Source organism: Macrotis lagotis, chromosome 4, assembly GCF_037893015.1.
Source record: "Macrotis lagotis isolate mMagLag1 chromosome 4, bilby.v1.9.chrom.fasta, whole genome shotgun sequence".
Taxonomy (NCBI): domain Eukaryota; kingdom Metazoa; phylum Chordata; class Mammalia; order Peramelemorphia; family Peramelidae; genus Macrotis; species Macrotis lagotis.
This window is the reverse complement of record NC_133661.1, coordinates 63,207,818-63,230,291: the sequence shown is the minus strand read 5'-3', so window position 1 is coordinate 63,230,291 and position 22,474 is coordinate 63,207,818. Positions and strand designations below refer to the sequence as shown.

General features: G+C 35.9%; 1 protein-coding gene across 1 annotated transcript; it reads right to left on the bottom strand.

Moving 5' to 3' along the window:
* Window positions 1-1,027: 1,027 nt before the first annotated feature.
* Window positions 1,028-17,506, bottom strand: LOC141520970 (uncharacterized). Its single transcript, XM_074232977.1, has 7 exons — window positions 17,375-17,506; window positions 14,773-14,977; window positions 14,543-14,659; window positions 12,100-12,207; window positions 8,934-9,041; window positions 5,903-5,986; window positions 1,028-1,922 (listed from the first exon to the last, which is right to left on the bottom strand). The coding sequence occupies exons 2-7, from the start codon at window positions 14,966-14,968 to the stop codon at window positions 1,549-1,551; spliced, it is 987 nt and encodes a 328-aa protein (XP_074089078.1). The 5' UTR covers window positions 14,969-14,977; window positions 17,375-17,506; the 3' UTR covers window positions 1,028-1,548.
* Window positions 17,507-22,474: the final 4,968 nt, after the last annotated feature.

The following is a 22,474-nucleotide window of genomic DNA, read 5'->3' as shown; positions in this document are numbered from 1 at the left end:
CATGACTCGATTTTTCAATTTTTTTTGAAATGAAAATTCGTTAAAATTCTTTTTTATCTTTCCTGTGAATTTGATCACTTTTTTGCACTTTTCATTGAAGCAGAATATTAAACCTGCTAGGAGGTTATTGAAGTCACATTCTTTTAGGTCTATAAAGAATTGGGGAGTCACTGTGGTTCAGTGAGTAGAGAGTTGACCTAGGTGTCATAGGATTTTGGTACAAAACTCAATTTTCTATCTCTCTAACTGTCGGACTTTGGATAGCTATTTCCCCTCTTTGGTCTTCAGTTCATTCACTCTCAAAATCAGGATATTGAACTAAATGATTCCTAAACTCCCTTCCATCTCTAAATCTAGAATCTAATATTGACAGATAAATAAATTCCAAATAATTTGGGAGAATTGAAAGGTACCAATAATTCAGGAGAAGGGTTAAGCCTTCTTAGAGTAATTTGGTAGAAGAAGAAGGCACTAATAAATCAGTGGAATGAGCAAGACTTTTCAAAGATGCTGGTGCCTAAAGCAATGAGTACTTATACAAATGGTACTTTTTTAAAGTGCTTAGTGGATAGATTGCTGGATCTGAAGACTTATCTTACTAAATTCAAATCTCACCTTAGACACTGTTTGACCTAGAGGAAGTCATTTAATCATATTTGCCTCTGTTTCCTCATCCTAAAGTGAGTGAAGAGTAAGACCACCCTACCATCATTGCCAAGAAAACCCCAAATTGGTCCTCAAAGAATCAAATAGGACTTAACTCAATAACAAAATCTCAGGATTATAAATACTGTATTTTGCTAATGTGCTACTGTCTGACTTTTTAAAAGAATATTTTAAAAGTTTATTTTCTAATTTCTAATATATATATAAATGGTATTGAATAAATATTTGCTTTAAATGTGTTGATCTTCTCTTTGATAGCTTTATGTTCATTATATCTTTTCTTGATTCATCAAAGTAGACATTCAAAGTAGTCATTTGCTATATTAAAAGCAAAGTTAAATGAACAAATGAAAGGAATGGATGAATGAATGATAATGCCTTTATTAAATGTTATATTCCAAGCAAGGTGATAAGTGCTAGAGATAGAAATAGAAAACTAAGACAGATTTTTTCCACAAGTTTCTCAAGTTCTAATTCTGAGAAAAAACATCTCAGAAGGGCTCCATTTCATTAGTCTTCCATCATAAATGCCAGGAAAGGAAGCCTGTAGTATTTTTAAAAAGAGTAGAGCCTAGCACAGTGATTGCCTTGCAGTGTTTAGTGAATGTCTTATGAGTTAAAAAGGTAAAAATCTATTTGAAGACTTTTAGGAAGGCAGGTTTAGAACCCTGGGTTGGGTGGTGGCCACATCATCTCACCTTCCCATCTCAGTCCTGGTGGAATAACTAGATTCACATTCAGAGAAACTATAGCTAGCATAAAATTTTGCTATTTTTATTAACTAAAGGCTGTAACATTGCCCTCCACCTGATGATCTCTGGGTCCCATCTCTAATCCACAGTAAAACATCCTCTCCTTAGATCACACCACACAGACTAAAACTTAAAATTCACAAATGATGAGATGTGTTTCCTCACATGGGTCGTCATTCCACTCGCCATTAGAAAAGATCTCAACACAGTTCTCTCCTCCACCCTTGTTATTGGGCTCTCCTTTGCGCCATTTGGAAAAGCCCACTGTCTCTCCTGTTTCATAAACGAATTTGCCCTCTTCATTGGCATCAGTCATGCCAAGAAAGGCTGCCTTTTTGTACTCTGAGACAATCTCCTTTAGAGCATTATTCTCTTTTTCGTTTCTAGGGGAGGCTACTTTACCACCCTCTTCTTTGCATGAATTCACTGACTCTTTATAGTTGCCTTCTTTGCCGATAGTCCGGAATATCTTGTTCCCAACTACTTTAACATTTTGAGGGAGTGCTAGGGAGGAAAACAGGGAAATATAAACAGAGAGGTTAGTTAATCTGGTGTTATAATGGTAAGTGGGGGATGGAGGGACTAGAGAAATCAAATCAGCCCGAACTGCTCCCTGGCTCAACTATTCTTAGCCTCTCCCCACTACATATAAAGCAGAAGTTCATAACCTTTTGTGTCTCATGGATCCCTTTAGCAAACTGGTGAACTCTTGAGACATCTTCTCAGAATGATGTTTTTAAGTAACTAAAGGTAATACTAAATTTCTGGTACAGATCAGTGAAAATAAAGATATATCATTTTTCCCATTCAAATTCATGTAGTATCAAAGATCTTTCCAAGGATCCACTAGGGAGCGATAGACACCAGATTAAGTCTTGATATGGAACAAAATACAAAATACCAAGTCAAAAATTAAAGATCTTTTTCCATATAATTCCAATCTCTCTTTTTAGTCTTTCTTCACATTGCTGTTCCAGCCAGATAGGTCTACTGACTTTCCCTGAACTCATCATTCCCAAGCTTGTCTCCATTCAGTTGTACAATCCATGCCCCATGTATGAAATGCACTTTTCCTCTTAGGTCCTATTTCTCCAAAGCTTTAACACTTATCACAACACCTTATATAGGTTAGGCACTTAATAAATGTTGATTGAATGATTTGATTCCTCTTTCTACAAGTAAAGGTCAGGTACCTCCTCCTTCAAAAACCTTTCCAAATACTCTATAGTAGAATGTAAATTCCCTGATAAGGAGTCAGGGTGGGAATGAGAATGGTGTTGCTTTTTCCTTTTCCTTTTTCATTTTTTCTAGTTTTCTTTTCATTGTTGAGCACAGTGTCTAGTCCATAGTAGAAGTCTAATGAAGGTTTGCTGAATTGGATAGTATTCTTTTATTTTCTTTTTAAATAGCATTTTCTTCCAATTATATATAAAGGCAATTTTTAGTATTCACTATCACAAAATTGAGTTCTAAATTTTTCCTTCCCCATCTCCCCTTTTCCTAGAATAATATACAATTTGATATAGGTTATTTCCATATTATATACAGTTGTAAAAGAAGAAACAGGTTTTCCCAAAAGGAAAAAAAAAACACAAAAAATAAAGGGAAAATATTATGTTTTGTTCTGCATTCAGAATCTATCAGTTCTTTATCAATATGTGGACAACATTTTCTATCATGAGTCCTTTGATATTGTCCTTGCTTGATCATAGTATTTGCTGAGAAGAGCTAAATTATACATAATTAATCATCACACAGATTTATTATTTCTGTATACAATGTTTTCCTGCTTATGCTCATTTCACTTTGAATCAGTTCATATGTATGTCCAGATTTTACTGAAATTTGTCAATTCATCAAAGAGTAGTATTCTATTACATTCATATACCACAAATTGTTTATCCATTCCCCAAATGATGATCATCCCCTCAATTTCCAATATTTTACCACCAAAAAAGGCTGCTATAAATATTTTTGCATATGTAGACCTTTCCTCTTTTTAAATCTTGGTTGAAGATATTTTATAAACCCTATTCCCCAAAAACATAAGTGTGTAGGATAACTACTTCCATGAAAACAAAGTTTTTTTTATGAATATAGCCTATAGCTATGAGAGATTCAAGAGATGTTATAAAAATGACTAAAAATTTATAACTAAACTATAGTTTGAGCTATCTTCTTGGATCTGGAAGAGATCTTAAAGATGAGGTGTTTCAACCCTTTCATTTTTTAAATGAATAAAGTGATATGTGGAGTATAAAAGAGCCTTTCCAAAGTTCAAATTCTGACAATTAGTGTTAAAGGCAGGATTAGAGCACAATTCTCTCAGGTACTATAAATGACTTTTCTGCCTTTACAATAGTCCTAATATGCTATGTGCTATTTAGCACATTCATTTCTAAGTAGATGATTTTTCCATTTGAATTCATGTTATGGGCTTATTGGGATTCCTAGACAATCCCATGAAAGCTCGTAGGAACCTCAATTCTTGAAGATAAGTATTGACACTATTAGATGAACCTCTGGGTTTCCAAATGCAAATTAAATGTTCTTTCCACCATAGCAGGATGTCTTTTCCAAGTTCATTTAAGATTTTGAGCTGAAAGGAAAACTGAGTGGCCTTCTAGCCCAACTATCCTCAATTTACTGATGAAGGAAGTAAGACTCAGAGCAGTTAAGAAACATCTCTAAAACCAGATTGCAAAACCTCGGGAGAGCTGGAATATGAACTCAGAAGTCTAGACTTCTCATCCTTACCTTATCACTATGAATCTATTGGATTTTCATTTGCTCTGTGTGTTTCTGAAGGTATCAGGTATATGAGTCTATGGTACCATCCAGTTAGAGCAACATGATCTTGACATTACTATTTGAAACTCATTTCCCCTTCCCTCCCAACCCACCATGATTAGCCTGGTTAAATGATTCTGGTTTCTTAGTTTAAGTAGGTTGTATGGTATTTTTGTTGGTAGAAATTAGATTCAAATTTAGACTGTAGACCTATGCAGTTGGCAGCAACTTTTGAAGTAATTTAATTTGTTTCACAAAGATTCCAGACAGGTCAAACATAGTCTTAAGTCACTCAAGGACAGCTAGGTGCATGTCAGAGAGTGATGGACTTAGAATTAGGAAGATCTGTTCAAATCTGGCCTCAAACATTTATTAACTATATGACCCTAAGCAACCCTTTTTATCTCAGTTTCCTCATTGGTAAAATGAACTAGTGAAAGAAATGGCAAATACTCCTAGACTATGTACCAAGAAAACCCCAAATGGGATCCTCAAGGGTCTAACATGATTGAAAATGACTGACCAACATAAAAATCACTTAGCTACTAAGTGGCAGAACTGAGACTTGAACTCAAATCTGATTCTAAAACATTTTTTCTAGCCTGTTATGATGCTCTTTAGTCACTGGCAGCCATTTAGTTACCTTGCACAACAAAATTCCTTTTTTTTTTGACTCAATTCACTTTTTCCAAATAATTCCCCTAAAGGGGGAATTGAACAAAGATTGAAGGGAGACATCAAGAGCTTCTAGAATGGAGTCTCTCCAGATTGGAGCATAGGAGGAATCTTGACCTGAGATATGGTCAGAATTAACTTCATTTTTGTGCTTTTTTTGCCTATTCTGGGAGGCCTGCCAAAGAGGAGATTCCCAAAGTAACAATAGAAGGATCCAATTTTCCATCATTACTCTGGCTTCTACACAGCTTGGAACCACAAGACCCAGCTACATCTCTGTAAGTCTGCATTTTGGGGAATGATTCATGGGTGAATGAATGGACCAGACTATGGTACTACTGTTTCCAGCACATATCTCTTCTTTGGATCAATTAACTCTCATCCATTATGGGATCCATTAACAATCTATGTTTTTGTGTATAAGCCTAGATGCATTTAGGTATCCTGGTACATTAGCATAATTTCATGTGGAAGAATTCTTCCCTTTGATGCCATTTCTTTCCCTGAATCCATAAATTTTCAAAGTCTTCCTGCCAACCTACACCATTAAGAAAAATGAGGTGAGAAATACCTGAGACACTTAGTGTTAAGTCGGGGGGGGGTGCAATGGAGAAATAATTCTCTAGGTGGAAGCAGAGGACTGGGTTTGTGTTCTAGGGCCTCCATCAACTCCCTGTCTGATTTTGGGCAAATCCCTTAAGCTGACTGGTCTGGTTTCCTTTATCTTTAAAATAAGGGGATTGGATTAGTAACCTCCAGTATCCTTTCCAGCTCAAAGCTAGAATCCCATGCACCTTTCTCTTTCTATTTCCCTGACTGTATTTTCCATTTCCTTCAAATGAATTTATTAGCATCCTTTCCTCATCATTAGACAGGACAGAAGCCCAGTTATTGAGGAGGTTTGAAAAGCAATAAACTAACTTTAGAAAACTTAGTAAAAGGAGGGTGTGTCCAGAAAATAAGAAAGAGGCAAAGACTAAAAGAAATAATTGCCTTAGCCTCAGCCCCAACATACTTACCTTTTTCTAACTTGTAATATTTTTGTTGGATGGACTCAATTTTCTCACACAATTTAGCTATATCCTCCTTCAACGAGTTGACTTCTGTACGAGAAGAGAGAATTTTGAAAGATCTTCAGTAGAACATAGATTTTTTTGGATAATATCCAAAGTGTTCAGGAGTTAGAGAGGAAAGTCCTTGAAGATGCTTAAGGAGCCAGCAGTCAGTAAGAGGTGCTTTGGACAATTGCTAAAGCTGGGCAGAGATCCTCAGCTTTGATAGCTGTTGCTCTTCCTAGGAGACTTTCTATCCTTCTATCCTCATCCTACCTCAAAGACTCACCAGTTTCAGTGAGTAGGAGATAGGGCAGTATTCTTTTCTTTATATTTCTTTTGGGGGGGGGCACAATTGAGTTTAAGTGACTTGTCCAAGATCACATAACTAGTAGGTATATGGGGTCAAATTTGAACTCATATTCTCCTCCACTGATCTACCTAACTGCCCTGTAATGTCCTAGACTATGACTGAATTTCATTCATTTCCCACTCAGTGATGAGAACTCATTATTTGACAAAAACTTCCAGGAAAACTGGAAAATAGTATGGCAGAAACATGAAGCAAAATCTCTGGCAGTTTTCCCAAACCAGAAATTCTTGGGGTTGCAAGTCCAACTGCCTTGTCTACTTTCAGAAGATCTAAATGCAAAGATCATTATCAGAAAAGTGGCTTGGAGATAATGGATTATTTAATAATGGAGATCCATGAAATGATATGAGCCAAAGTTTGTCTAAAGAAATGAGAATTCATTGACTTCACCTCAAAGTGGAGTGAGATTAGCTGTGAGGATGCCTGGTTGGGTAGTATCCAAAATGATTTGTCCATGAAACATTTTAAAGCACTTTACTAACTACATAGTCAGGCATGGGTTGTGATTACCATTACCTTTCCATCACCCTCAGAGTGACAGCATAGAGCACTTGGACTCGGAGTTAGGAAGAACTATGTTCACCCTCTATCTCAGGCATATAAGTTGTGTGAATTGGGACAAGTCTCTTAACCTTTCTTGACCTTAGTAAAATGACACAGCTAGATATGATTAGTGAGGAAAGATTCTTTCCTAACTTATTCCCTTCTACCTCTACCAATATCTCTTGTATGTCTCCCTCCATACTACAATCACAGCCCTAGTTCTTGGTCTCCTTACCTCTCTCTTGCACTATTAAGGTAACTTCTTGATTGATTTCCCTTTTTTCTCATCTTTCCTCACTCCAATCCACACTTCACACATCTGTCAAAATGATTTTCCTGAAATACAGGTCTGAACAGTTTACTTTCCTACTCAATAAACTGGAGTGGTTCTCTATTGACTCTATGATTAAATATTATCTCATCTTTTAATTTCTGCTTTAAACAAGTTTTTAATATTCATAATTATTAGTATCATAGTAGAATTATCTAATTCATAAATAAGTAAATATCTGTTTTTACTTAAGGGATGCATCTTCAAAACATTTAGGAACTCTGCCCTATAGCAAGACCCAGGCCTTAGGGTAGATAGATAATCAACCTACCTTGAATATACAGATTGTATTGGTTTACTTAAAGGAAGTTAAGTATTAGCTCTCTTACAGGGCAACTAACTTTGAAATCTCATATACCAGAGAGCCAACTTGCTATGAGTAAGAAGAGATTCTCTTGAACATTTTTCAGGAATGGAGGCATTTTTTTTCCTGCTTTCCATTCAATAGATGCTTCTGGACATCTATGCCTGGAAATTCCCTTGACCTTTCAAATGCAAGTCTCTTTCCTCTGTAATTCAAATGAGTTTCCTAAGGCACCCATGTATGATTCCATCACTTCCTTCATCAGTAAAAATCCAAAACTTTCCTAATTACCCTTGAGATCTTGTGTAAAATTTTCAGTGACTTAATATCTTTCATAACCTGAATCTAGTCTATCTTTCCAACCTTATCACAATTTTTTTGTACAGATAACAGTTCTTACTGTTATCCAGATCCAGTCTATCAGCATCCCCAGAAGAATAAGAATTAATAGCAATGTCAGTATTGGGAGATAGAAAACAATAAGGATACTGAGTGAGCAAAAACAGATTTAAGCTGCTACAAAGAACAATAGAAGAAAACACTTGCTATCAAAGCTTCCATAATCTCAAAAATAAATGGACAGAGACAGCAATCTAGGAAGATGGTGGAGTGGTTGAGAAATTTCTAAGCTCTCTAGACTTCTTCCACAAACAGATACAAAGTGGCCATAAAATGAACATAGAAAAATGTTAGTAAAAAATGTAGCAAAGGTCATAAGATTGTGCTTTTGTCAAGACAGAGTTCAGTAAGGAAGACTGTAACCATGAGTTTTTTTCAGCAATCCTAAAGGATTTTTTAATCTTCCTTATTTTTCAGGTAGGGTAGAACAAAGGGAGAGTAATGCTGGGAGTACTATGAGAAACTGCAAGACTTGGTCATTTGAGGGCGTTGGTCTCTAGATTTTTGTACCAGTTATTTACAGACTCACCCATATTTGTATGATACAAGTGTATTCTAAATATGGTCTTGAGGGAAGAAAAAATAAATTTACATGATAGTTTTGTTGTATATTTGAAGGGAACAGCAAGTTTTACTTTACAGATTTGCATTTATTTGTGCTATGCTATGGAAATAATTGTATTCTTCCATAAATTAAAATAAAAATTGGAAAACATAAATATGTTTTTTGGTCCTGTGAATGGACACAAATCTGGCAACATCTTTACATTATGATGATTCTCTTGTCTTGGGAAAGGTTGGTTTCATTAACCTGAATATTAGAAAAGTTTGTCATGTTGGTTTTGATCACTCTCCACAGTTCTTCCATCACCTTTCAACTGGAAAGAACTATGGATCACACTCCTAGAGTGACCTTTGATGGTTTGGATTTGATATTTCATAGTTCTGTTTTGTCCAGTCTCTTAATTCCAGAAAATAGGGAAGCATCAATTAGAGAACTGGCACATTCCAAAGACAGACTAGGGACTTCCGAGGTTGATTGACTTACCACTGAGACAACAATTTCCTTCCTTCCCAGGTGAGCCTTTATCACCCTTTGGCCCAGGTGGGCCCTTTGGTCCTCTGGCCCCTTGATGACCAGGTTTTCCAGGTGACCCTAATGTGGAATGACAAGAAAGAGAACAAGAAAGAGTTCGTTTATAGGGTCTAGTGGCTAGCAGAGTGTTTCCCATCTGGTATGATTAATGAATACCTTGAACTTTGAACCTCCATTGACCCTTCAGCATAGGAAAATGACTTAAAGGAGACTTCAGAGTTTGGGGAACTTGAAGACAGATGGTCTCTGGAGAGTTCCACGTCCTGCTTCCTATTATTCAACAGTAGGTCTGGGATTTCCAGAAAATGTTTGTCCTCCTGATTCTCCTTTCTCTCCTATAGAGATTGTGAAAGGAGTTTTTTTGGGGGGAAGGGGGGTAATGGCAACCTTTTGCATCTGATATTCATGCTTCTCCTGAGGGTGAAACAAAAATTGCTTAGGAATATTTTGGTCATTGTTCTTTCTGGTCTCTATTTTTCTAATTGGTGGCAGTGTACTTACAGAAAGTGCCTTGAACATTTCTCTGGAAATGGCTGTTAGTAAAGAAAAAGGTTTATTATTCATATTTCTGTATCTCCTCAGCATGGAGGTAGGGAATTTCCAACATGATACCTAGGGACCCCAAGTCTCCTTAGCCCACAAATGATTTGATGTCAAAATCAACATCTAAACCACAAGTATTCATTGAATGCTAACCATATGTCCAATCCTTTACTACATGGAAGTGGGTTATAGGGATATTGGAGAAATACAAGACAACTCGTTGAATTATAATACCATAGAGTCAGAGGTAGAAGGAGCCTCAGAGATCATCTTGTCTCAACCCTTCATTTTACAGATGGGGAAACTGAGGCTCAAGGCTATTGATTTGCCCAAAGTAAAAAAGTAGGAAGTGTCAAAGGTAGGACTTGAACCCAGATACGACTCTTTCCAGGGTACAATATTGACACTCTTCTCTTTCTTAAGGAGCTTTCTTTCTCATTGGGAAGAAAAAGTCAATATAGAAAATTTTACACTTGGGATTCAGTGCCCAAAGTCACTTATCAGACCAGTTATATGAAGGTTATAATCATTGGGAGGCATGTGGGGAGGAATGGGAATAAGAATGACTCAGGAGAGGTGATCACTCTGTAAGAACCATGAGCTAGCATCCAATTTTTACTAGATAACTAAGTACATTATTTCTACACTACTGAAGAACTACTACTGAATCACTTACAATATATATATATATATACATACATGTGTATATAAATATATATGTATATAATTATATACATGTGGAAGTATATATATGTATATGTACATATATATATATGTATATGTATATACATACATACATATATGTATTTCTTGGCAGGGCTGAATTACTATACCTGAGCCACCCAGAAACTGCTAAATTCTGTAACCTTAGAAAAGGTCTACATATCCTCCCTTCATGATACCATTCACCCATCCTGTCTTTGATGTTTGTATGATACATATGTATTCTAACTATAATCTTGAGGAAAGAAAGAAATGTACAAGATAATTTTAGTGTCTATTTGAAAGGAATAGCAAATTTTGCTTTACAGATTTGCAGTTTCATATTTACATTTTGCAAAAAGATAGAGAGCAATTAAAGACTACTATCTAAAAACATGTTAAAATTACTGGTCTTGACCATGGGATTTGGGATTGAGAATGGAGAGATTAGTATAGGCAGGGTTTGGCTTGTTAGGTAAAGTCTGGAAAGGTGGAGAAGGGAAGATATTTTTGCGTTATCAAATGCATGGCAAATCTTATATCTTTATCTTAAAAAAATAACATCCATGAAAATTTTTTGGTACCAGACCAGTGATTTCACTATTATAAAGGAATCTCAGTGAGGGAATTCTATGTTTGAATGCAGACAAGCACCTTCTCTAAAGCTTAAAGTCTTAAAGGCCACTGAGAGAGTTCTGAGCCTATCAATGATTGGTAAAGGGTGGCAGCAGATGGTGTCTTGAATTCTTGAACCCAAATTTCTATGAGTTAATCTTTTTAACCATTATACCTTCAACCTTTTATTATGAGACTGGTACTGAACTGGCCCTTCAGTAAAATGAGGGATGGTAGAAGATATCTAACCCAGATGACAGTGGAGAAAGAGCTGAATCTTATATCAAAGAACTTAGAGTTGAATTTAAATAGTTTTGCTTATCCCTGGTATGCACATCTACTCTTTCTGTTTCAATTTGCCCAGCTTTAGAATGGGTGGGTGGGACTGAAATGAATTAGAAGGCTTCTTCCACCTTTAAAATCATACTTTTTCTAAAAGTTTTTCCCTCCTTTTCCTGTTTTATATGATTTGGTTTCTATTCTCTGGCTAAAGTTCATACTTAATTCACAACATCCTTGATATGTACTGTATGAGTGCACACTGTAATTTCCTTAACTGCAGGATCAGTGATATTTCTTTTGTTTTCTGAAATATGATTATAGGATTATGAATTTAGAGCTAAAAAGGACACTAGAAGTCTTTTACTTAGTTCAACCCCTTCATTTTCTAGAAGAGAGTATAGAGGTGATGTATCATGCTCACAGAAATAATAAATGTCAGAATTAGGATTTGAACAGGTTCAAATCTAATACTCCACAGTATTGTGCTAGATTATTTTGGGCTTCTCTGGTAAAATCAAGTAAATGTCTGGGTATAGGGTAGACATTCCATAAATGTTACTGGAATGAATGAAGAAAGACTGAGGAGTGTCAGTTAGGCCCTTCAGTTCATGAGAAGGCAATTAAAAAAGATGATGGTAGTTTTCATCTTGTAGGATAGAATCATGGAGGGGAAAAAAAGCATGCTTGGTTACAGATCCCTTGACAACAGAAAGATTCATGTATTAGAATCATAAACTTAAAGAAGGACTTTATAGGCCATCTGTTTTAATTCTCTCCTGTTAAGATGAGAAAACTGAAACTTATATGGGGCCAACATGAAATGATGCAGTAAAAAATGACAGAAATGGATTATTGTCTATCCCTAACTTTTTCACCACCAAACTCTTGTGATGACTTCTAGTCACTATTATCTCACTGGTGGAGGAACATCATAGAATAACTGTTAATACTTGTCCAACCCAGATGCAGCACCTACCTTTGTCTCCATCATTTCCCTTGGGGCCTTTCTCTCCTGGAGGTCCTTTCTCCCCTTGGGGTCCAGGGCGTCCTTCGCATCCAGGTAAACCTGGAGTTCCAGGGAATCCTGTGGGAAGAACAGTTAAAATAATCTGTAGTCAGTACATTTAGGTACATCATGTTCCCTGTTGGAGGTAGGAAGTAGGATGGACAGCAACATTAAAAGAATGATATAGGATAAGTCAGTAGCATTTCACACTAGCAAGTTCCACTATGAGACAGTTCCAGTTCATATTCAACTTGATTCAATTTGTTCATTATTTATCCACTAATTATAAGATACTGCTGATACTTTAGAAAAACAAAACCAAAGCAGTCACTGCCCTTGGGAAATTTACATTCTTTTTTTTATTTTTTATTTTGCAAGGCAATGGGGTTAAGTGGCTTGCCCAAGGACACACAGCTAGGTAATTATGAATTGTCTGAGGCCGGATTTGAACTCAGGTACTCCTGACTCCAGGTCCAGTGCTCTATCCACTGCACCTCCTAGCCATCCCATAAACTTATATTCTAATGGAAAGACAAATATATACATGGATAGCTTACTAGTAATACCTCTCATATCAAACTACTTCCATTTTGTTTTGGGGGTGTGTATGTGTATTTGTATTTGTGTGTGTCTTATAGTGTTATGTTGTTTCAATCATGTCCAACTCTGTGACCGCATTTGAAGTTTTCTTGACAGAGCTAGTGGAGTGGATTGCCATTTCCTTCTCCAGCTCATTTTACAGATGAGGAAACTGAGGCAAATAGTGTCATCCAGGGTCATATAGGAATTTTCTGAGGGCAGTTTTAAACTCAGGAAGATGAATATTCCTGATTCTAAGCCTGGTCCTCAATTTATTGCAACACATTGCTACCCATACACACCCAGGGCATTTATGTGCTCATAAGTTTCCTAAGTACTAAAATATATGATTAAATATGATGAAATCTATGCTGAGAAAATTACTCATTCAATTCTTCCATGTTTAAATATATATATATGCATATATATATGTATGAATGTGTAAATAGTAAGGGTGTGATATGTGTGCAAATCTATCTCCCTGTGTCTAGTAGAGATGAATAATCTCTCTCCTTAGCTCATGGCCAAACCAATTAGAGGATCTGGTGTTGTGCTCCATTCTGTCTTCTCCTACCTCTTTCATTTTCTTGTTGTACCAGAAAGCAGCTTTAGGTAATTTGAATAGCTGAGTTTGGATGATCTAGTGAAAGAGCATAGAGAAATAGGCAGGAAGAAAGTGAACTCATGAAGAAATGCTGATCTTAATCACAGATAGTGTCTAGGAACTGAAGGATAGAAGGATAAAATGGTCATCAGTCAAACTGACATGACATGGGAACTAGTGATGAAGGCACATTTTTATTTTGGTAATATTCTATTTCCCCTTAAATTACATGTAAAATCAATTTCTAACATTCACATCTGTTTAAGTTTTGAGTTTCAGATTCCATTTCTTCCTTCTTCAGGTTTTATAAGTACAGTCACATAAATTATATTCCCATATTAGTCACTGTATACATGAAAATTCAAAAAAGAAAAAAAGAAGAGAGAAAGAAAAAGAAGGAAAGAAAGAAAATGAAAGAAAGGAAGGATAGAAGGAAGGTAGAAAGGGAGGGAGGGAAGGAGGGAGGAAGGGAGGGAGGAATGGAAAGGAAGATGGAAGGGAGAAAGGGAGTAGGAGGGAGGAAGGAGGACAAGAAGAAAAAGGAAAGAAGGGAAGAAAGTAAAAAAAAAGAAAAGGAAAGAAAAAATGAAGGAAATTAAATATATTGTGCTTTGGTCTGTATTTAGATTCCATCAATTCTTTCTTTGGAGGCAGACAGCATTTTTCATCATAAATCTTTTCAGATTTTCTAACTGAGATACATTTTGGAGGTTCAAGGAGGTATCATTTCTTTAACCTCCATATGCATGAAACTGTGGAAAAAGAGTACAAAATAGGACTTAAGAATAATGGAGGTATATATTTTTGAGCTATGAATATACTCATGAGTCATTTTCATATCAGTATGAGCTAGAGAGTTGGTTTCCTGGAAAATATTAAAAATATGAGAAGCAGAATGACAGGGTCTCAGCAGTGAGAAGGGTTGATGCTAAGCAGAATAGAAATTGAGGAGAGCTGCAGGAAAATAAGGCAGGGGAAGACAGAGAGGATGCTTCCATTTTTGGAAGAGGAAACTGAGGTCCAGCATTGAAAAATGCCTTTACTCACAGAATTAATTCATGCTAGAATCAGGAACTGAACTCAGGTCTTGTGACTTCAAATACATATATATATAGATGTAGACACACATAAATATACTTATATATCTATATCTACATATATATCCATATCTATAATTCTCTCTATAGACAAAGAGACAGATAAAGATCTTCCTCCTGTTCTGGCACTCACCTTTTTCTCCAGGATCTCCCTTTGGACCTGGATTGCCTATGGATCCATTATTCCCTTGGGGTCCAATAGGGCCGATTTTTCCAGGTGGTCCTGGTGGGCCTCTAGGTCCTGGTGGTCCTATTCCAGAAAAAATCCAACAAAGATGCATAATGCAAAAACAGGGAAGGAGAAAAATCTTGCCAGCAAAATATTTATCTCCTAATTAATCAAACTCATAGACAATACTCTACCTGGATCTCCCTTGTCTCCCTTGGGACCAACTTTCCCATCTGTTCCATTTCTCCCAGGCAATCCATTTTCCCCAGGGGCACAGGTGATGAGGGAACAGGCATTTGAAATATCATTCCTGGAGGTTATCTGTTCTTCATTTTGAGCAGCTACGGTAGATATGAAGAGGACCAGTGCAGAGAGGGAGAGAAGGAGCATGGCCCTTGACTGAGTCACAATGGGAGAAAGAAGATTAATTCAATTCATTAGCTGTTCCAAGGGAGGGGAAAAGACTCATCCTGGGAGCAGTGTATAGCCACACATCCTAGTGTTCATTTTGCTAAGAATTATGGTCACTCAAAAAAAAAAAAGAATTAGGATCAATCATTTGGAAAATGTTGGCAGTAAAGTGTCAAGAGGAAGCATTTTTGAATGTTTTGGAAAAGTTGTTTGGGTTTCTCTCTTCAGTCCAGTGACCCTTTATCAGACATCCTAACAAATCTGTGCCCACTAAAATTTACGTTCCCCCATATCTTTCTCTACTTTGGCCCTTGCTGTAGTAGAACAATCACCCCAAACCCAATTGGATAATCTCATATTTTCTAGCCTGTCATGGGGTAGAAGCTTTAGAATGTGAATGAGAAGGCTCGATTTCCAGCTCTTCTATTAAGTCACTTTGTGACTTTGGTCAACTCATTTCCTTAATTCCTCAACATTCTAATTAGTAAATAATAATATAGTTGCTACTGTAAATGTTGAGATTCTCCAGATATCTCTTTATAGAGGTGACATTTTGATAATTTCACCAAACCTCCAGAAAATTAAGATTATCCTCACTGAAAACCTTAAGCACGCAGATAAATTTTACCTAATTCCCTATACAGAAAAACCCAAATTAATAAAGATGACTTGATAGACAATGACTTATTGTCTGAAATAACTTGTGACATTGGGTATACAACTTAAAAAATTTTTTGTGTCTACTTTGTCTATATTTTTATATCTATCTATCTTTACGTACCTATATAAATCATCTAATAGCATATCACAAATGGGTGTATTTGTATTTATAGAGATATGTAGACTTTGGATTTTATATATATATATATATAGATAGATAGATAGATAGATAGATAGATATAGATAATGATACAAGCACAGAAGTAAAAAAGCATAAATCAGATATAGATGCAAAAAGAATTAGACATAGAAATAAACACGGACAGAGCCAAAGATAAAGATATCTTGGATATATATTGCAAAGAAATCTTACATTGGATCCAAAATTAACAGAATGAACTGGCTATCATTAGGAAATTCCAAAATTCTTTAAATAGCCAAAATCTTTCTGAAACAAAGAACCAACTTTTGTTAGCACTGATAGCTAACACAGATCCACTTATCTGGTATGACTGCGAATCAACCTATAGCTTCTAAAGTATTAAAATTGAGGATTGCCCAAATAGAATCAAATCAAAAGAAGTATGAAGCCATTAGTACTTATCTCCACCAGCTACCCTAGTTCTATGAATACTTCCTAGTGAAAAATCAGCATGCTAAAATATTACACAGAATGAAATTATATAAGAAAAGGCCTATAAATGATGTCATTGAACAAAGTAAGATCAGAACAAAGAGATATGTCAGATGCATATCTAGAGAGGACAACTAAAGGATAGATCACCTGCTCCATTGGTTTAAACTTAACATCATTTAGAGAAGACACAGCACACTGTATAGACCCCCTGATCATTTCCCTCACCCCTACTATGTTCAACATTCCCCTAGCAGATTTGTGAGTAATAAAGAAAGAAGTGACTGGATTATGATCTGAATCTGTAGAAAGAATATTAACATTAAAGAGATCACAAATACAATGGAGTAAAGCATTTCAGAGGTAATCTTATTTGATCCTTAGAATAACTCATTTTGATAGGTGAAGAAATTAGTGCTCCAGTACTAATTTAAGTGAATAAAAGTTTGGAGGTGTCATTTGAACCTAGATCGCAAGTCCAATGCAGTTTATTGGGTCAATTGCCTTCTAAAATCTTGTGATGGGCTTTGACATTTCTGCTAATTCAATACTGATTTTAATTTTAAAATAGATAGTTAAGATTCTTTGCAGTAAAAATTGTTCCCTTTCTGTCATTCAGTTCTCTGGGACCTATGACTCAGAACTTTGACTGTTACCAACCAATATTCAGAGCTTCCTGAAATAGCATCTACTTGACTTGAGTATACATCTTAATTAGCAGGTTCAATTTAATTTAATTCTGTGGATTGCTTTTTCCTGTTTCCTCTATGGAAAGTAACATGTTGAAAGGTATGCATCAACTTGAGAAATACCAGGAAGTTGAGGCAGGAATGGGGGTGAGAGCAGGGCTGACTTCAGTTAAAAGTGAACTGGCTGGTCTATTGGCCACTGGGCCACATACTAGACATATCAGTGCAAATCTAATACAAGTCTTGTAGAAATGCAAATTATCCTTCAGAGTCCCAAATCAAATTCTACCCATCTCAGAAAGGAATATATAATATATGACCCACAAAAGGAATTGGAGGCAGCTCATGCTTTCTGAAACAAGGGAATCAAACCAAACCAAGTTTGGAGTCATGAGTACTTACCTCTACCAGCTATGAAATCTAAGAGTTAGCTCGGATAAGCTAACAAGAGTGCTTGAGAGAAGAAAGGAGAATGAGGTTCAAGTATATTCAGTGCCTTCACTTCTCCAGCAATGCTCCCAGTAGAGTTTTTCAGTGAGGTTGAGTTTGCCTTTATATACTACCTTTCCATCTACGATCATCTTATTTCTCAACATTCCCAAGAATTTGCTTCAAGGAAGTTTGAACTTGTTTTTTCAGTTGACAAATTTATTTTAATAATTCAATATAGCAAATGTTTCTTGTGTATTTGAATAAACAAGACATTACGGAAATTGTTGCACCCTTGACTCAGTGTTTTGTTTTATTTATCCATTTATCTATCTATCTGTGTATCTATTTTGAGATGGCAAGGAGAGATCAGAGAGGTGCTATGACCTAGGGATAGAGCACTAACCTGAAAGCCAGGACCTGGTTTCCATATCTTTCCCTGATCCAGGTTGCCTGTGGAACCCTTGATAAGTCATTTAATCCTCATTGTTCCTGACAACTCTAAGAGTACATATTATAGAAAAGGTGTTGATCTCCCTTATCTAGGAGTTTCTTGCACTTAAGAATTCACAATTCCAAGTTCTTTTCCAAGAAAAGGAAAAAGAATAGTATTCCAGCTCACTTGGAAAGCCAGCAATATCCCTCCCTGACAGAACTGTCTCAATTCATAATCATTTATAGGATCTTCAAATCCTAGACAGTCCTCTCACCCTTCATACCCCCTTCAAGTCATTTGGCTAATGATGATATAATGAAGGTGGTCTATATAAACAGATGATAGGGCTATAGAAAGAAAGTTTCTATACAGTACATATGCAATCTGAAATGTATCATTTCAATTCAAACCAATTCAATGAACTATTGTTAAGTTATTGCCCTTAGAGAACTGGGAGAACAAACAGTTTTGTTAAGATTGCAATCATCCTGGTGCAGCTAAGTGGTGCAATGGATAGAATACTAGCCGTGGAGTCAGGTGGACCTGAGTCCAAATCTAAACTCAGACACTTAATAATTACCTAACTGTGAGAGCTTGGGCTTGGGCAATTCTCTTAAGTCTATTGCCTTGCAAAAACAAAACAAAACAAACAAACACAAAAAGATTTCATTTCAGTAATCTTACTGGAATTCCAGGGTTTCCAAAGAATTAAAGTCAGTTGACGATGAGAAGACAATGGAGTGGTATGATATGAAGGTGTAACCTTTAAGATACTTGCAAATGAAGAAGGTGATAAGCAGAATAAAGGATGCTATAAGATAAATGGGTAATAAGAAAAAAATTGAGTTGGCAAATAATGTTTAATGCTTGAGTCATGTTGATATCACTAGGATTTCAAAAAGATCCAAAAATGATTCACCTATCAGGATGGATAAAGATTTTTTCTTTAAATTTATTTCCATCCATATGCACATGTATATTTTTAAGTTACAAAATTTCCTTCCATCTTCCCTTCCCACCCCACTCCCTTCTCTCAGTGGCAAACAGTCAGGTTAGCATTGTACATACATACTTTTGATAAACATGGTTACAGATTAGTAATTTTCATTATGAGGAATTAGGATTAAGGGAAAGAGATACATAAGCGATCATTTTTATGAAGTGTTCATTAGATTCTGAAGGGTTGCTTTTATTTTTGTGTGTTTTGTTTTGTTTATCTTCCTCTGGATAGGGATAATATAGTCTATAGCCAGTCTAATACAAATGTCCTCGCTCTCTGGACTGCTTCCAATAAGGTTATTCATCTCAAAATGTTGTTGATTTGCACATTGTTCTCTTGGTTTTAGTCCCCTCAATATCAGATCCTGTAAATCATTCCATGCTTCTCTGGAGTCCAACCATTTATGATTTCTTATAGAACAATAGTATTCTATAGTATTCATGTACTATAACTTGTTTATAACCATTCCCCAATTAATGGGCATCCCCTCCATTTTCAATTCTTTGATACTACAAAAGAAATGCTATGAATAATTTGGAACATTTCTCTTTGGGCAGAGTTCCATATGGCTCTCCAGAAAGGTTGGATCCATTTACAACTCCACCAGCAATGTATCAGTGTCCCCATCCTCCCCTCTGTGGAAGATTTCTGGGTGAATATGGAAAAGAACCACATAAAGTGGACAAGTATAGATGTGTTGTTTTCTCCCATATTATTGAGATCACAAATTCATTGAAATATCAAAGAGGATGCTTTATCTGCCCCCAAGGAACTTCCAAGTTAGTAAAGGAATATGTTATTATTGTTTGTCCTTCTTGAAGAAGATCATGATGCCATGACAGGCAAAAGAGTTGGTTTTAATTATGTGTGTGTGTGTGTGTGTGTGTGTGTGTGTGTGTGTGTACTGTACAAAGTCACCAAATTCCCTTTATCCTCTGAAGCCATCTGGGACCATTGGCCAGAAATGAATCAGGATGACTGAGGATGACCCTAAATGCAATAGAAGACCTTGAAAAAAATGATGAAGAAAGAATCTTAAATATATCATCATACTTATAAAGATTGAGTGACAAGGTGAGTGACAAGAAGTATTCTCATTGCCTATTCTTATTTTTCCATGTCTTTTTCAATGGAGTGTTACAGGGGAAGGCTAGGGGGAATGAATGAGCCTTCATTCTCATCAGAAATGACTCAGAGAGGAAATAACATATATACTTAATAGGGTATATAAATCTATCTTGCCCTGGAGAAAAATGAGAGGAAAGGGATGGGATTAGAGACAATAGGTGGGGAGGGAAGGGGAAGGGGGAGTAGATGATAGAAGAGAAGGAAGATTATGGAAGAGCGTACTCAGATACAGTACACTTCTGAGCAGGGACAGGGTGAAAGAAGAGTGAAAAGAATAAATGAGAGTGGAGAAGAATAGAATGGAGGAAATACAGCTACTAGTAGCAACTGTGGGAAAAATATTGAAGTAACTTCTCTGGTGGAGTTATTGCAAAGAAGGCAACTCATCCTAGAGACAGAGCTGTTGGAATCTGAACACAGACTGAAGTACACATTTTTTTCTCTGTCTCACTATTCTTGAAGTTTCTCATCTTTTTTGGGGAGAGGGGAGGTTTATGTTTACTCTCACAACAAAATTATTGTAATAATATAAAATAAATAAACCAAATTGTCACTTAAACCCCCCCCAATACTCTATATAATAGTGTCACATATAATTCTTTTTTCAATTCTCTGTATAAAATGTTAAATATTTATGTAAATCAAGTTCATTAAAGCATTTTCAATCAAAAAGATTTATAAAGAACATATTGAACTAGAAAAAAACATATTTCCATTAGGCATGTTATGGGGAATAAAGATCATAAGAGAGAAAGACGTAAAAGGTATTTTAAAAATTGAACATAATGGGGGCGGCCAGGTTGCTCAGTGGATAGAGCACCAGCCCTGGAGTACCTGAGTTCAAATTCAGCCTCAGACACTTAATAATTACCCAGCTATTTGGCCTTGGGCAAGCCACTTAACCCCATTGCCTTGCAAAAAAATACTAAAAAAGTGAACATAGTATACTAATGCTTTGTATTCAGACTCAATAGTTTTTTTTCCCCTCTAATTGGTAATGACATTTTCCATGACAAGTTTCAGGATTGTCTTTGATCACTGAACCACTGAGAGAAACTATGTCCATCATAGTTGATTATCTCACAGTGTTACTATTAATTAATACAATGTTCTCCTGGTTCTACTCACTTTACTCAGCATCACCATGTGCAAGTCTTTTTAGTTTTTTTTCAAAGACCTTACACTAATTATTTCTTACAGAAATAATAACAGAAATTGTTCTCTAGCTTTCTGGATTCTGTATAATCTTGGTTATATTGGTTTTATTCATGTAAAAAGGTTTTCCCTCCATTATATCTTCCTCCTTTGTACTTTTCTTCTTTCTCCTTGTCTCTCCTCACCAATGTTTTGCTTTTGACTGATTCCTTCTTCACACTGTGCTTTCCACCATCCCCTTCTTCTTCCCTGTAGGGTAGAATAAATTTCTAAACCCAATTAGGGATGCATATCATTCCCTCTTTGAACCAAATCTATTGAGAGTAAGATTTACTTGGTGTTTATACTGTCCCTATGTTCCCCCTACACTAATAGGTCTTTTGTGCCTTTTCATGATGCTAATTATCCTCTTCTTAACATTCTGGTCTCCGTGTAATTCTTTTTTACCAGTTTTAATTGTTTTATACCTGTTTTGTGCCCACACCCTCTGTCAATATATACTCTTTTCAACTCTCCTTATAGAAATAAATTCTCATGAGTCATAAACATCATCATATCATAATCAATGCATGCAGTACACCCTCTGATCAAGAACCCTCCCTCCAGCTGTCCCAATAGAAATACCCATACTCTCTCTCCAATTGCCCTCCATTCAACTGTTCTAAAAGAGCTATAATTCTCAGGAGTTACAGGTATTGTTTTTCATTTTTATCTTATTGACTAATTTTCTTTCCTTAGTCTTGAATTTTTTTCCTTTTTATCTTTTTGTCCATTTCTTGGGTCTTTGTATTTGAAGATCAAATTTTCTATTCACCTCTGTTCTTTTTAATAGTTAAGTTTGAAAATTCATCATTTCACTGAAAGTCTATTTTTCCCCTGAAAATATATACAGAATTTTGCAGGGTTGTTGATTCTTGTTTATGATCCAACTTCTTCTGCCCTCTGAAATATCATATTATTAACTCTCCAAGTCTTTATCATTGAAACAGATAACTCCTGTGGCTACCTGGTATTCAAATTGCTTCTTTTGGGCAGCTTGTAGTATCTTCAGCTGAGAATTCTGACATTTGGCTACAGTATTCCAGAATATTCAGAATCTCTTTCTGGAGGTGTTTGATGCATTCTTTCATGGAATATTTTATCATCTTGTTCTAAAGCTATCAGGGTGGTTTTCTATGATAATTTTCTATATGATATTGTACAAACTCTTTGTCTGATCTTGGATTTCATGTAGATCAATAATTTATAAGTTATCTCTTCTGGATCTATTTTTCAGGTTGTTTTTCCTAAGAGGTATTTTACATTTTCTTCACTTTTTTCAGCCTATTGTTTTATTTTTGATGTAATCTTGGTA